The sequence below is a fragment of the Meleagris gallopavo genome, chromosome 2, assembly GCF_905368555.1.
Source record: "Meleagris gallopavo chromosome 2, MGAL_WU_HG_1.1, whole genome shotgun sequence".
Taxonomy (NCBI): Eukaryota; Metazoa; Chordata; class Aves; order Galliformes; family Phasianidae; genus Meleagris; species Meleagris gallopavo.
This window is the reverse complement of record NC_139405.1, coordinates 54,520,182-54,536,731: the sequence shown is the minus strand read 5'-3', so window position 1 is coordinate 54,536,731 and position 16,550 is coordinate 54,520,182. Positions and strand designations below refer to the sequence as shown.

At 38.5% G+C, this 16,550-nt stretch overlaps 1 protein-coding gene across 4 annotated transcripts in view; it reads left to right on the top strand.

The window, feature by feature from the left end:
* Window positions 1–16,550, top strand: part of PDE7B (phosphodiesterase 7B) — a 167,635-nt gene that overhangs the window by 137,239 nt on the left and 13,846 nt on the right. For all 4 annotated transcript variants that reach the window (XM_085217245.1, XM_085217244.1, XM_085217243.1 and 1 more), the window contains 6 exons: window positions 7,036–7,187; window positions 7,680–7,743; window positions 9,792–9,887; window positions 11,490–11,590; window positions 13,358–13,489; window positions 16,214–16,305. In XM_085217245.1, coding sequence (XP_085073371.1) covers window positions 7,036–7,187; window positions 7,680–7,743; window positions 9,792–9,887; window positions 11,490–11,590; window positions 13,358–13,489; window positions 16,214–16,305 — 637 coding nt within the window. The remainder of the gene's footprint in view (window positions 1–7,035; window positions 7,188–7,679; window positions 7,744–9,791; window positions 9,888–11,489; window positions 11,591–13,357; window positions 13,490–16,213; window positions 16,306–16,550) is intronic.

Below are 16,550 nucleotides of genomic sequence, written 5' to 3'. Positions count from 1 at the left end.
AAGCTTTGTTTGTTGGTTTGGGGTGGATTTTTTGTTTGTTCTTAATGTTTGTTTTTGGAAGTTCTTAACTTCTGCAAAATTTGATACCAAGATAGAGTGGAAATCATGTTCTACTTCCTGCTGCTCATACTCTTCGCTTAGCTTTTGCTTTTCTTTTGTAGAAAATGAAAACCAGAATGTGAAACTTGCTGATGTATGTGTTTTCATATGCTAACAAAATGCAGTAGTTGGGGCTATAGTAGCTTCAGAAAAAAATAGCTGTGCTGCAAACACAAGTTTTAGTGAACATTGGTATGATTATGCAGGTTTGTGCCATTTTTAATCCAGATTTAGGATTCAATTCAACTGAGAATATCCTTTTAAAAGCGTCCAAATTTTGCGTGACCCAGTCTGCTACCCCACCTTCTTTTCTCTGATTAGAAAAGGGAAAGGGTGTACTGAAGATAACACTGGGGATACTTTCCAAATGACCAGAGGAAGAGAGAGAACAAGGAGAAAGGATCATTAAGATGATAAATGAAAGCTGGGTTTACTTTTCCTACAGGTTATGTTGCTTTTTTTTTTTTTTCAAGGGGAGTGGGGGTGGGGAGTAGGGGATGTACTGATTCCTGTTAGAGAAACTATAATTGGCTATAAAAGGTTTGCAGTTCTAGTGGGGAGAAAAAAGGGTTCTGAATGTGCTCCTGTACCAAGAGTGATGTAGCAGAACAAAAGCTCATATTGAAATGATAATGGCTTTGTGGTGAAACAGAACACAGCATACTGTTTCCCAAGTGTTTGTAGGAGACTTGATACCAAGATGTTTGTTTTCATAATGATGATGGATGACCCGAATAAAGGCTGTAAAATGTGAAGAAAATCAAATCTAAATTCATCTGAAATTTGTATATAATCTTGCTCCTGTCGTTGAGGCTAATATTCCGTTACTTCCTTGGCTTCTGCAGCCCCAGCTCTTTCAGTCTTAGAAGTAATATGTTTTGGGGTGGTTGGAAAGCTGTAGGACAGGTGTTCTTCAAGTTGCCAGCAATTGTGCAGGAACTTTATAATTCAGTAAGTGATCTGTTACAAGCCACCATCACCTGAAGCGTAATATTTCAAGAGTAGGAAACCTCATAGCAACATGACCTAAAAAATTGGTGTTCTGGACCCTCTCACATTTCATTGACTATGTTAGACAAAGAAGCATACAAACACCTCTTCTGTAAACAGGGCGCTACATTGATTTCATGCAGCTATGCAGTAAGTTGAAGGATTTAATCTTAACTCAAATTTTTAAAAGTTTTATTTTGTTCCTGCTGATTTTTGGCTTTTCTCTGATGTGTTTGGACTCCCACTTTCTTTCTCATAGCCTCTTCCTCATTGGAATACTGTGTTTAACGTATTCAAAGAGAAATAATACAGTTCTAACAGTGGCAGCTAACAAAATAAAACACTTGGCCTCCAAAACTGAGTTTTATCAAAAGTCAAGGAGCAAAGAACACGAGAAATCTGCTCATACTTATTAATATTTTGGTATTGTATTTTATGTATTCATTTCTTACAAAGAAAAAAGACAGTGAATAAAATAAATCATTTTTACTTGATTGTTACATGTTTAGGCATTTTGAATTTTAGTATAATTAGCAATTATATTACAGTAGCAAAAAAAAAAGTGCGGGCATTGTGCTTAAAGTATTACGAACAATGATCCTGCCCCTAAAACCTCATTGTTACTTAGCCTCAGTGTCGTTTTAAATACATTAGAGTAGCAAGTGAAAACAAAATGTATATAAAAACTTCTTGGATTCCTCTCTAGGTTGAAGAAGCCTCATGAGGATTTCTAAATTTGCAAGATTTTAGTACAACACTTCGCAATCTGTAGGCAGTGTATAGTGTAAGGTGTTCATCTCCATCTTCTTAGTTGTGGTGACCGAGATTCAGAAGACCAGCTGAGACATCTACCTGAGCATCTTGGTCCTTCTACACTAGGTTGAAAGCTGTCAACTGACAGTTCTCTGTTGTAGGTTTATTGTGCCTCATATGTTTTCTCAGTCCTATCTTCAAAACTGTAGTTTCTTTTCTGGAGGGTTTTTGGACTGTATTGTTCAGGCTAACAGGAAAGCTTGGACAGCACAGAGTAGAGATTACCTGCACTACTTCTAGTTTGCCAATGCCTTCTCCAAAGTTCAAATTTGAAATACAAATTTTGGAATGAATTTTTACTTTATCTGTGCAAGTTCACTATCCTTACCTATGCTGCTGCTGTCTTTTGTTCGATGTAAAAAATACTTAATGTAAATGAGGAGACACAGCATTTTGGGGTTTTTGTTTTTTTTTTTTGTCATCGGTGCTATGTATTCATCTTTGTAAGAGAAGATTATTCACCATGTCATGCACTGAGTTTGCCAAACAAGATTTCAGTAAATGTAACCTAAATGCCTGGTATGATTTGACCAAAAAAACAACCAAATAAACAATGGACAAATACAAACTATTCCTCTTAAGTCAACTAAATGAATGTATCTTGAGTTCTTAATAAAAACGTTCTAGTCGGCTGTCAAAGCAGGAAATTGTCTCTGGTATTACGGAAGCTAATTGCTTCCCAGGATCCTCTCTGTTTTCAAATCATCTGGGCAATAAATTCTGATCCTCTCACTTCATCCTTTGGATATTTCAGCACTTCTCCATCAATCCTACCTGATTCTTGAGGCATATGCTTGACGAGCAATGGATAGGTGCCCAGTGTCTTTACATCCTCAGAACAGGGTCAGGGTACTGTAAATTGTATGAGTCAAAAGCGGATGTTTAAATGTGATTTGTGTATGCTCTTTTTATTTTCCATCCCTTTAGAAAAAGAAAGAAAAGAAAAAAAAAAAAACATTTTCTGCTTCTGAATCAGTGGGCTTTCAAAAATTAATAAGCCTGTTGTTACCCATTCATACTGCTGACTGACCTGCTTTTATTGTGCACTGAGCTGCAATAAAATAAAAAAGGAGATGCTGTGAAGGAAAACTCACAGGCATTACTTGAATGCGTAACCAAGTTTGTTTACTTGAAAAGAACAATAACAGTATAATGAATGTCTGGTGTAGTGTTAAGTACATCCTTGTCCAAATTTGATTTATGTGATCGTTCCTGGATGTTAACTCAACCATTGTTAACATAACCTCTGTAATTTTTATGTTCACGCTGCCTGCAGGCACACTCCCGCTCAGCAAAGAAATCTGGAAGAAAACTTGTAGCGGCTCCTAGTGCAGGAAACCTCTTTCCCTGAAATAACAGCAGTTGGGCTGTAGTGTGCCATAGGTCATGTTAAGTTGACCAGATCTGTGTAACTGGAGGAGCTCTGTTAGCAGAAAGGCAACCACTATGGCTTATTGACCTCTTGAGGGCTACTTGCAGCAACCAGGCATTGTCTATGATCTGATAGCATGCACGCAAGATAGGGATGTCAAGTGACCTCATGAAGAATTTATCTTAGCTTGCTGCCTGCTAAAACACATCAGGAGATGCACTGTGAGCTCAGGTGAACTGTGTTTTTTTTTTTTAATGTAAACATTCAGTTTTGTGAGGAAAGCACGGATGGTCCTCTAAGCGTGTAGGTGTGTTAATACAGTCCCTGAAGTAATTTTGTTCAATATACAAAAGTGGGAATCTCCAATCTCTGTGCTAGGCAGTAACTCCACAGGATAAGAGAATGCACATCTGAGTGAGACACATTGTGTTGTTCTATGTAAACAAAACATTCAGAAGTTGCCATAGTGATTAAACACAATTCTCAAAGGAAGTTTTATGGGTATAAACAAAAGATATTCTTGCTTGCCTTTCATGTTAACTTCAAAATTGCATGTAATTACTAAATTCTTCCCACATGAGCCTTGAGCCTTACAGCTTGTTCTCTTTAGGCAGATATTATAGCATGCATTTTAATACCCTGAATTCCACAACTGTTGTTTTGATATCTAGAAAGATATTTTTGATTAATTTATGTGTAATTCATTTTAATCTAACTAGAAATATCTGTCAGTAACTTTTTATGTTTTCAAGTCATTGTATGACTTACATCAGGTGTGGTCATCAAAAGTTTGTGCTTAGAATTTAATTTGAAATTTACTATTGCCGATTAGGAGGTGGTATGCTCAATGTATAGCTCTGTCATTCACATCATTCACTTCATCTTAAAACTGTGTCTTGATTTTTATGTCAGCTGGCAGATCCCATGAGCCAGGAATGGCTCTGTGCTGTTGGGAGATTCTGGCCTGGTTTTGAGCTGAAGGCAAAATCTCAGCGTTTGCTCTGAGCTGCTTTGCTTTTGACTTTTTGATCTTTTTTTTTTGTTTGTTTCACGTGATTATGTTTTTCTCTTTAACACCGATGAGAGGAGGAGAAAGAGCGTATGTTGATGAGATGGTAATAGTTGAGTGTTGCATCATAATGAGGCATGTTGCTCAGGATGACACAGTAACCCAGTAAAACCTATAGTAATCATTTGACAAGTCCCATGACTTGGATAAATCAATTACTACTGGAATGACCTAAAGGACATGCTTTTAATGCTATATACTTCAAGACAGCATCCAAAGTTTGCATGTTGACAGACTTCAATGCAGCATTTGGACTCTTCTGTCGAGAGTCCAGTTTGAAAATACACTTGAATACTATGAATTTTTTTCATAAGAGTAGACATGCAGGGCAACAGACTGTTGTGGGTTACCTTTATTTGCATAGTATTTTGCATGTAACATGATGTTTATCTAAAGCAGGTTCTGTTTCAGAGGTGCTGTCTGATGGCAGTCTAAATTTGGTGGTTCAATCTGGGAAATTTTTCACAATAAGAAATGTTTTATTTCTACCTGAGACGTGAGTGTTTTGGTAGTGTTGTCTGTGCTACTGAAACAGCAGATAATCCAGCAGATAGTTCTTCAAGTGTATGTCTGCTTGCTGGGACTGCCTAGACCTTCAGCTCTAAGATCATCCATCTGTAGAAATTCTGCATCTGAATTTTAAACAGTGACAGGTGTGGGGCAAAGATGGACTTAGGGAAATTGGGAAGTCAAGAAACACCTGACACAGAAAATGAATTGATTTTAAGAGTGTTTTGATATCTAGGAAATAAACTCAATGCCAGCAACTTCTTAGAAGCACTAAGTGAAACAAAATGCAAAGACAGGAGCCTGCCAGACATAAAGGTGTGACTGGATAACTGCTGGAATGTATATATGTTAATTACCCTTTCAATAGGTCATGATGTTTCAGCATTTAAAACGCGTAACAACTCAGGAAGGTACTGGCACATCATACCTGAAAATCTAACCTCCAGGCTGGTACAGCAGTGACATTGTGACTGTTAGCATTCCTGCTTTTTCCAAGTTGTAATAAAGATATTTTGTGCTTTTTTTGTTATTAAAACTCAGTGGGGTGTTTGGCACAAATCTGTGACTTACAAGTCTAAGAAAACACCTTCTAAGCTATTTTAAGTATTTGGTGATTACTGACTTTCTATCACTCCATAGCTATGATGTTTGAGAACTGTTGGATATATAAAGAAGAAATTTGCTACAGTAAGTGCTCACATCTGCTTCTGGAGAAATCCAAATGCTGAACCATCTAAGGTTTAAAAAAAAAAAAAAGACTAATCAGAACTTATCAGAAAAAAACTACTGGAATGATAAAACACAAAAACAATATCCAAATAATATTTTAATTTTACAACAGAACAAATATTCAGCATTTATACATGTAATGGAATAGCACGTGGAATAGAAAGAGGTATTTTTAGTCCATGGCTGCATTTTCTTGAGCTCTGATTTCTACCTGAAATCCAGTGAATTACTCTATGGTGTCTTATCTCAAGAAATCATTACTATTTTCTAAAAGGAGTGTTTAACTATCAATTTCTTGTAAGGTTCCTCCCATCAACAAAGCTGTCATATCTTACTTACTACCTTCTAACAACTGCCTCTTTTTGCAAAACTTAGACCAGATTGCAAAATGCAAACATTGCAGTTGTGCATGAGGTTCTGATAAAAATTCAGATGGAATGACTTAGGTCACTGCCAGCTTTAGGAAGCCTGCATAGTGCTCTCTTCTTCTTAGCAATAAAGTAATTTAATTACATTAATGACAGATATAATCACTGTGCAAGAGCTACCCTTTTTTTTTTTTTTTTTTTTTTTTTTTTTTGGCATATTTAGCCAGGTATGAATGTTTCCTAATATAGCCTTAAGGAATAAAATTATCTGGATGCTGACTTGGAAGAATGTATTCTTTCATATAACTAAAAAGGAATTACCTGTGTATACTTTCCAAGTGGAAAACTGACATGTTTCCTTCATTTATAGTTTGCTATAGTATATAGAAAGTATAATACAGTGGGGCTATTAACCTACTCTTGCTTCTCTTTTCTGCCCTCTTCCAAAGCTGAGTCATGCATTTGTGCTCTCCGGCCATATTTTGAATTCTCTCCTGGTGTCACATTTTTGTTACAAATTGACAATGAGAGTAGTTGCTGTATTGCAAATGCTGTGCATAAGGCCACTGGTGTTTGCTTGGAGTCTGCCCAATATGAAGAAGTGCTGTTAACTTATAAGCTTCAGCAGTAGAGGGAAGCCCCCTGTCTGTTTGCTTGCAAGGAGGTTTCCATTTTACTACGGATCACGAAACATTACTTCTGTTTGTTTGCAAGAGACCACTCATGCTGCTGTGTCAGTCCTGTCTCATTTGCCTTCGTATTAACCTCTCCAGAGTTGCATGATATATTCCTCCCATGGTGATTTAGCTTGGATCATGTTAAAGCCTGTGGCAGTGTCTTGGACTCAGACCTTCCAACTCCTATATTGCTCTGTTTATTAGGATGTATTTCTTTTCTGAACTAAACTAATGTATAATGCTGAGGTGTAGGAATTTGAGCCCCTTCGTGAGGGCTGTCAAGAAGCATGAACGTTATCATTTCTGAATCATTATAGCAAACTTTTTGCTGTGTCTTTCTAATAAATAATTGAGAACATTGTCCTTGATCTTGGTCTTCATGATTTCTGTACTGATTGCTTTTTGTAGATACAACACTCTCAGGGGAAATTGGCACCAAGAAAAAGGTGAAAAGACTGTTAAGTTTTCAGAGGTATTTCCATGCATCCCGGTTACTCCGTGGAATCATACCACAGGCCTCTCTGTACCTGCTGGATGAGGACTACCTTGGGCAAGCACGGGTAAGATGGGTCTCCAGATCTCTGTGCATCTTAATAATATTCCAAAGAGTATAAGTTTTGTTTCTTTGTTCAGATAAGAAAATCTGGGAATGGCCTTAAGTTGCACCAGGGAAGAATCAGGTTGAATATTAGAAAAAGCTTCTCCAAAAGAGTGGTTAGGCACTGGAGCAGGTTGCCCACAGTGGTGTTGAAGAAACTCCGAGATATACTAAGGGACATGATTTAGTGGGAAATCTTGGTGATAGGTGGACAGTTGGACTGGATGATATTGGAGATCTTTTCCAGCCTTGTTGATTCTGTCTGAATCATTCTAAGCAGTCCTCATAATATAGCTAAATTTGGTTCTTAGACTTTGCTATTTCAAATACATCTCTATAGCTTTCCTGAGCAAAGCTTTAATCAGGTAATTGGTTCCTGCAACTTCAATGTGGAATAATGATTTCAATCTACTTTGCAGTTTGACTTACCAACTTTTTGTATTTGTTTTTCTAGCATATGCTATCCAAAGTGGGAACGTGGGATTTTGACATTTTCTTGTTTGATCGCTTGACAAATGGTAAGTACTTAAAAAAGAAAAATATATATCTATTTAGGGTATCTTATATGTGACTATCTTAAAAGCATCTAATATTTTACTAAATTTTCCAGTGTAGATTACTGAAGAGACTTGGACACAATTAGCTCCTCTTAAAATCATATCCTTGATCTTTTCAAGCTTTTGCCAGAATGTTCATAACTACTGGAAAACATTTAAAGTGTGTGTGTCTGTTATATTTATTATAGTCATGTTTTTGCTTATTATGAATTACTTATTAGTTTCAAGGAAGTGTTTTGGTTTCCTTTATGTAGGAAACTCCAAAGCAACTTTAAAACAGGCCTATTAGATACATGAGTAGATCAGTTGATAATCCTTTAACCAAAAATACCTTTACTTTGGGTCAACAATCTGGATAGACTAAAATAGGAAAAGTATGTAAGACATTAAAACTCAGTGAAACTGGAGCATGTCCAGAGAAGGGCAGCAAAGCTGGTGAGGAATCTGGAACACAAGTCTTGTGAGGAGCAGCTGAGGGAACTGAGGTTGTTTGGTCTAGAGAAGAGGAGGCTTAGGGGAGATCTTATTGCACTCTACTACAACTGCCCAAAAGGAGATTGTAACAAGGTGGAGGTTGGCCTCTTTTCCCATGTAACTAGTGATAGGACTGGAGGGAATAGCCTTAAGTTGCACCAGGGGAGATTAAGGCTTTAAGGATAGGATAAGATTAAGGATATTAGAAAAAACTTCTCCAAAAGAGTGGTCAGGCTCTGGAACAGGCTGCCTACAGAGGAGGTGGAGTCACCATTTCTGGAGGTGTTCAAGGATCTAGGAGATGTGGTACTAAAGGACATGGTTCAATAGACAATATTGATGGTAGGTGTACAGTTGGACTGGATGATCTTGGAGATCTTTTCCAAACTTAATGATTGTATGATTCTAAATGTGTGCCTATGCTAGTATGTGCCAAGTAATATCTGTGCAGTAAATGTGGGTCAGGCAGCTGCTGAAGAGGTCGCAATCACACCTTTGGCCTTTCTGTATTTCTTGTACGAATGAGATCTCCCAATCTAAGTAGTTTGGCTGAGGCAGAAAATGTAGGAAAGCTGGTTTAGAGGGTAATTTGGTTGAGCAACTGTCAGGGAAGAGTTGAAAGGACTGCAAATGGCAAGGGAAATAAAAACATTTCTTCCAAGAATCATTCTAAGCAGTCCTCATAATATACCTTTCTGTGCCTCTGGGCAGTAGCCAAGGCCAAGTAAGCCTCCATGTCCATATGTTTATTTTCTCTCCTGAGTTACGTTAAATGAGAAAAGGCTCCCTTCAGACATTGTTTTTATTTTGTATGGATTGGTTTGTTAGGTGTTTTTTTTTTTTTCTAACTTTTCTGGAAATGTTGGCATTGAATTATGCAGCACAAGCTTTTCTAACTACTGTGTGTATGTATAATTGATCATATAATGTAGTTTGATATATAGTTAGGCTCAGTTTTGTCAGTGTTCCTGGTATGAAATTCACAGTAAGACCAACATTACTTGAGATCATAAATCAGTAACTTATTTTCCTGTCCGCATCATTGTGAGATGCATTTGCAGCATGTGGATTATGTATGTGTTTCACAGTCATGTATAAAATCAAAAGCTTCAATTTGCAAGCTACAGAATTTTCATTTAAGTAATCGATTTGTACAGTATGGCAAGCCAAAGTGGCAGAAAAACCATTTGCTCTTTGTCATTTCTGGAGGGAACTTGGATTACTAAGATGGTGTGGTTTACAAACAATCCTGTCAGAAGATTTCCAGTAGATCGATTGGCCTTCTGTGTCTAACTGAAATAGCAGATGCAGTGGGACACCAGAATAGCATTTCACTGACACAGACAAACAGTCAAGTCTTGTTTGTGCAAGAGAATAATATATGTAAGCTATTAATGAGTATATGAATATCATCTAAGCTGATGTGTTGGGAACTAAGGTGATGGGAACCAAGTGAAAGGGAACTACCAACTTTTTTAGTCTTGGTTGATAACTACACATTTAAAGCAATTTAAGTTGTTCCTCTCTGCTTTTAGGAAACAGTCTCGTAACACTGCTCTGTCACCTCTTCAATGTGCATGGACTTATTCACCATTTCCAGCTAGATATGGTTACATTGCATAGGTTTTTAGGTAAGTGCTCACTTTTAAATCATCATTAAATGCAGGTTACAGCTTAAATAGAGCCTCAAAAAAGGCATTGCTTGTTCTGCATATCTGTGTAAAATCACAGTGTCGTAATTATTTCAAATATTTCTGTGATATCTACTAGGGTACAATTTACAGGCAGTAGGGACCTCAATTCAGTACCTGTTATGTCAGTTGAGTGTCTTAAAAGACTCTGTATTGGACTTAAGCATCTCAGCACCACAGTTGCACTGATGATGTAGAAAAATGTCATGCAGAGATGTGGCAGGCAGAGGAGGCCCACACAGGCAGATGTGCATTGCAAGACCTACCCGTGCACAATACAATTGTGGTACAGCAACATTATTTCACTAATAGACCACTGAGACCCAGGGCAGTTAAAAGCTTATGTGCAAAATTTAACAAATTATATCAAGCTGTCTACACTGAACAGTGTTGATGAAAGCCCCTGCTGCTGTTACTGCCAACAGAAATACTAGCCCCATGCTGTCTGCGAACCAAAGGGAAGGAATTGGCCAAAATCAATTGCTTTCTGCATTATGTTTTGAATGCAGCTGAATGCTGTTTTGTCAGACTGTCAGAGTTTCAAAGGCAGGATCTCTTCTTAAAAAATGCACTACTGTTACTTCTGGAAGTCTTTCCTCTGATGTGGAGGCAGATCTCCCTGGCTATTCTAGCTGCTGTGGCATGAGGTGAATATTCAGTTAATGAGAGCTGAAGCACAGAGGGTTTAAAGGGTTACTGACTATAACTTCAAATTAACTGAAAACCAAGTGTAGGCTGGGATTTGCTTTGGTGTGGCCGAGGCTGGAGATGAGCACTGTGGTAATTTTATGTTTGATCAATTTGATGGTGTGAAGAAGAGCATTTTGGGTGAGGGCACATGCAACTTCTACACTTCGAGTTGTATTGTCCCAAAATGATGCAGGCATTGCTGCAAGGAGCAGATGTACGTGAAGCACTAACCTCAGTGGTCTTCTGTGCAAATGAGAGTTAACAGGGATGCATTCAGATGGAACTCTTCCAGCTCCACAAACTGAAACAGGAGGGACTAGTATTTTAAAATGGAAGCGCAGATGTGGCTGTCACAGGAGATCTTTCTTCAAATATGCAAATGCAGTATCTTTTAATTCTCTGTAGGAATGCCTTGGACTGTAGTCCTCAAACAGCAAATGGTGCCAGGATGTGAGGGCCTCTCCTCCTGCTGCTGTAAATCAGACTGTACTGCCGTAATGACATATTACTCCCCCGTGACAGCAGCCTAAATAATTACACTCCGTTGTGGATAAGTTTGTCTTTCTTCCTTATTTATTTTACTCCTGAATGAGAGCCTTCATTAAGGCAAGAAAGAGTTGATTTATGAACTAGACCGAGTGTATCCCCATGGGGCTCACAAATCCTTTCGTGCATTTTGTTTTTTTTTCTGAAGGTATCGCAATAAGAGCACCAGTCTAAGCTACAGGTATTTGAAGAAACTCCTTAGGCAGCTGAATGCAAAACCTCAAATTGTATTTTAAAACCAGTTCCCAGTTGTGGCCATGAAATTCAGAGACAAAAGGATCTTTTGTGTTCTGTTTTGTTTTCCAGTTATGGTTCAAGAAGATTACCACAGCCAGAACCCTTACCACAATGCTGTCCATGCTGCTGACGTCACACAAGCTATGCACTGCTATCTAAGGGAGCCCAAGGTAAGGACAGCCTTTCACATTGACGTTGCTTTCAGATAATGCTCAAAGTTGTTTTCCAGGATTAAAAAAAACAAACACTTAAGCAATTTTTTAGATAGCAGAAAATTATTGCAAACTTGAAGTCAGCTTACAATTTCAAACAAGCTACTCAAGTCACCTCCCATCCTGTGAATTATGTATTTAGGTGCTGTTGTATGAGCTCTGGCAAGTTTTGCTGTGACAGTGTCACCAACCATCCACCTGGTGTGGCAGTCCTCTCAGCAGTGCCAGTAGAAGGCAGTACCTCGGTCACTTCAGGGCATCAGCCCTCACATCAATATTTCAACACACTAAATTTGGCAGTGAAACACCAAAAATGGGCATACAGTCCCTTTGGTCTTGTTGAAAGGGTGTCCTCTACATGAGCCAGCAGCAACTTCTTAAATGTTGCAGTAAGCCCTCACAAAATGAGAGTTAGACAATTATGATGTTGTTTAATGCATTATTGGAAGGCACTTTAATACTGTAATCATAGAATCATAGAATGGCTTAGGTTGGAAGGGACCTTTAAGATCATCTAGTTTCAACTCCCTTGCTGTAGGCAGGACACCTCTCTCTAGACCAGGTTGCTCACAGCCCCATCCAGCCTGGCATTGATTGCTTCCAGAGAGAGTCATCCACAACCTCTCTGGGCAACCTGTTCCAGTGTCTCGCTACCCTCACAGTAAAGAATTTCTTGCTAACATATGGTGTAAAAACATCTTCCTGTTAAAAATGATTTCCCCTTTTCTTGTCACTACACGCCCTTATAAGAAGTTCATCCCTAGCTTTCCTGTAGGCTTCCTAAATAACGCTGAGCCACAATATAAAAGCGTAACTAATCTTTCCTGACTTGACTTAAACAAAACAAAGTTATGCTAGAATTAGCAAATGTTTAGACCTGAATATAGAAATTGTGAGGATAGGAGCAAGCCTCAGTTTTTCTTCACTTCTATCTCCTGCAAGATCTGCAAGTCTCTCCTGACAAAAAGTGCAGAGGACGGCCAGCATCCATCTCTGTACAAAATTTGTTAATTCCTCATCACAGCATGCTTCTTTCATATCATAGACTGTACATACTCATCATGCTAGTAATAACTAACTCACTCTTAGAAACATAAGGTACTAAGTCTTCTGATTTTTATTTTTTTTTCCAGTGACAACACAATTTGCTTCTGAATAATAAACTACATAGTAGAAAAAGTCTGGGTAGCTTTTCAGATTTTTATGTCTGAAGTTGGAAAATTAAATAATACTCTTATAAAATACCAGTATCTGATCTGAGATAACCTAATGGCCCATTTTGAAATTTCAAAAATTTTTAAGCACTGCATTTTACAGCATAATGCTGTACCAGAAAAGTGAAGCATGATCTGTTGTTCGTGTTGTTAAATAATGAGTGAGGATACTAACACATACCAACCTGCTGGTGTACTTGCTATTTTAAACTGAATCTTTTAGTTTAAGCTCTCAAAAACCTGTATAGCAATCTGTATATTGCTATAAACAATAAAAAGAAATACAGATTGTAGTAACATTAACATAGTCTGATTCTTTGTAGATATTTGTTCAATAATCACCTCAAAAAGGTTGTTCTCAGTTTATTAGTTTATTTTGTTCTTGATATCTGCGTACAAAACTGAGCAGTTTCATGTAGTCAGCTGGTTTGTTTGTCTGCCAAAAGGGAGGGATGGGGCCAGGGAAAGTGTTTACTGTTTGCTTTCTTGTTGTGATTAATGTGTGATTCAGCTTGCCAGCTTCCTCACCCCATCGGACATCATGCTTGGACTGCTGGCTGCTGCAGCTCACGATGTGGATCATCCAGGGGTCAACCAGCCATTTTTGATCAAAACAAAACACCACCTTGCCAGCCTGTACCAGGTAAAAATACTCACTAGGTTGATAATATGTACAATGGTGTCAGTTTGTATTTCTTTTTTCTTGAGCAAGCAAGTAAACAGCAAGGATGTCTTAAATTGGCATGTTAAAGGGAACTTTTGCTTCACATGACTCTAGGAAAATGGAACAACTAATGAATGCAGCAACTTAAAAAAAAAAACAACAAAAAAAAAAAAACACAAGATAGGGGGAAAAAAAAAAAAAAAAGGAAGAGTTGTAGATATTTACACAAACATCCCAGAGATATAAGGAAAGGACTTTAAAGCAACCACCATAGGTCATGCCACAGGCTGTCTAGACCAGTATCCTGTTTCTGAGAGCAACCAGTAAAAGATATCAGAGAGAAACGGATGCCTGGGATAAATACAGTGTTGTCTCTCACCTGGTAGTTATCCCCTCTACTCCAACAAGCAGTAGTGGAAGGCTTTCTGAAACAAAAATACAGCTCACTGATGGGTCAATGACCATCAGTGAACCCAACCTCCACTGTTTTCTGTGGTCTTTTCTGAACATATTTAAACCTTTGGCCCATGTCAATTACTGCATTTTATCTACGATTGCCATTTATGTATAATCAGGCTATCTTTGCATGTGTATTTGCATGTATCGTATATGTATACACTTTAGCAATGCTATAAATCATTTTGGTTTCACTAAATGTAATTCATAGTAATTAAATGGTGATTGTAGGGATGTAAGGATTTCTATCCTTCAGAAGAGTCGACTTCAGCCTTTGTAAGAAGGTATCAGAAACTGAATATTCTAAGTTAAAAATTAATCTGAGGAAGACTCATTAATAGCTGTGTTTCTATGAAAATAGAAATCAAGAGTTTGCTGTGACTTGCTTTGTATGTGTCAAGAGGTTCTCTGTTGTTTTGCCCTACCCGAGCAACATTTGAGTTTAACGTAAGAAATTGGTGGTGTTAGGATCCAATTGTCCTTATGCCCTGAGACACAGAAAGAAGCTGGGTCCTGGGGATTCCCAGCCAGAACACATTGATGCTCAAAGACTCCAACCTTTGTGACTGGCCCTGTCACAGATTGGAGATTTTGCCATAGTCCTGAAGTTCTTGTTATGGCAGTCCTCTAGTTTTTAGGCAGTTGTTGTGACAGAGACTTCCTAATATTCAGCTTTTAAAATAAATCTGTGCTACTGATAATTTTTCAAAAAATAATTTTAAAAAATTGTGGGAAAGCAACCTCTCTAGGGATCAGAGCTAAAAACACCAATCTGCAAGCCATCACATGGATTTTCTCCCTGCTTGGATAATCTCCCCTCCAGCCTAAGTGATCAGATAACTAATGGCAATTAGGCTTAATAAGGCAGTAGAGTGTTCCTAGGTGGAATAGCTGACTCCTAATTGTTGGCAACGGCTTCAGGGCTTCTGGCTGCCTGCATTTAATAGGGGAGTCATATGACTTCATGCTCACTTGTCACTTGTTAACTTGACCTTTCCTTTTCCCTGCTCCATGTACTTTAAATATGGGATACTAGATGCTGTACTGGCTTTAAGTTCTCAAATAGCAGCAGGCAAGGAGCAGGAATTTACAGAAATGGAAATCTGGATTGGGTACCTGACTTTTTTTTTTCCTTTGAGTAACTATTAGTTAGATGCAAGGATGTGCTTGGATGCCTACATGCTCAGTCGTGCTTTGGCTCTCCTTCAGTATGACCAAATGTCAGGCAAGCAGGTTTCCATACCGAGCTCAGGAGTGCCCCATGCCACACAGTAAAAGTAGAGGCAGAGCAGAGGCTGACAGTCCCTCAAACTCAGCTGTGAGCCAGCCAGAGAAAAGGAAACGAGTGCCTCTCTCCATGCAGGTAAAGGATTTGTCTGATGAGCAGTGCTTTAGAAGGAGAACAGAGGTCTGACAAGGTGGGCAGAGGGCCCCAATGTGTGCCCTGCTCTGTGCAGGTAGCTGAGAGCAGACACTGCCAAGAGGTGCAGACAGAAACAAAATGCAAAATACCTCTGTTGGAGTTCTGCTTATAGCTGAGAGCAGACAGGAGAACAGAAGGGAGAAATCTCCCTATAAACATAAGAAAAGATAGGTACTTAACACATGAATCTACAGTGTTTTGATTTGAAATTAACTTTATGCCTATTTTAATTCAGCAAGCCCAGTGTAATCTTTTCACAGATATGCTTGCTCTGCATTCTTGACCCAGCAATCTTTCCAGACATGGAAGTATGACAGAAGAGAAATGCAGACAACCCAGTAGCAATGGCTTAGCTCAAAACAGCTGCAGCAGGCATGCAGGGGCATCCCTTATTTTTTCCTTGGTCAGAGGACAGGGTTGCAAAAGCCCATCCTGATGTATTTAGGCAAGAAGAGAAGAAGGATATTTAAGTCAGCTGATGAACAGAATTGCTGTCAAAAGTCATCAGACTTGTTCTTAGCTTCATAGCTTGTTTTTAGTTCTTATGGTTGGAAAGTTGTTGTTTTGTTGTTGTTTTTCCCCAGTAACTAGGGTTGATCTTAGCTAGGATACCTATGAGACAATGTCCTTAACTCTAGAAATCCAGACAGATTCTTCAAATCAAAAGGTGGCTAAAAAGCACAGATTTTTCAGATCAGTTTTCTTTTCTTTTGTTACAGCAAACAATTTTCAACCAATTCTAGGCATCACAAGATGTGACGGATATGTAACTGTGCCATATGTACCTACCTAATCCTTGCATGTATCCCTTTTGTTCCTACCAGAATGTTTCCGTGTTAGAAAATCATCACTGGAGATCTACAATAGGCATGCTTCGAGAATCACGGCTCCTCGCTCATCTGCCCAAGGAGGTGACGTAAGTGTCAGCTAGAGAAAACTCATCTCTCAAACTAATCCTTGGCTTCCATCGCTCTTCTTCAAAGGGGCATGGGCAGAGAGGCCAGACTTCAGAATAGGCTGTTCAACTTTTTGGCTTGCCTGGGCTGCATTGAGTGAAAAGGAGTTGTCTAAAGCCACATCTACAAAGATTGTTCCAAAAGTAATACCTCCTAATTATTTCAATGGAAACTAGAATGAATAGAAAGAGCACAACAACACTCT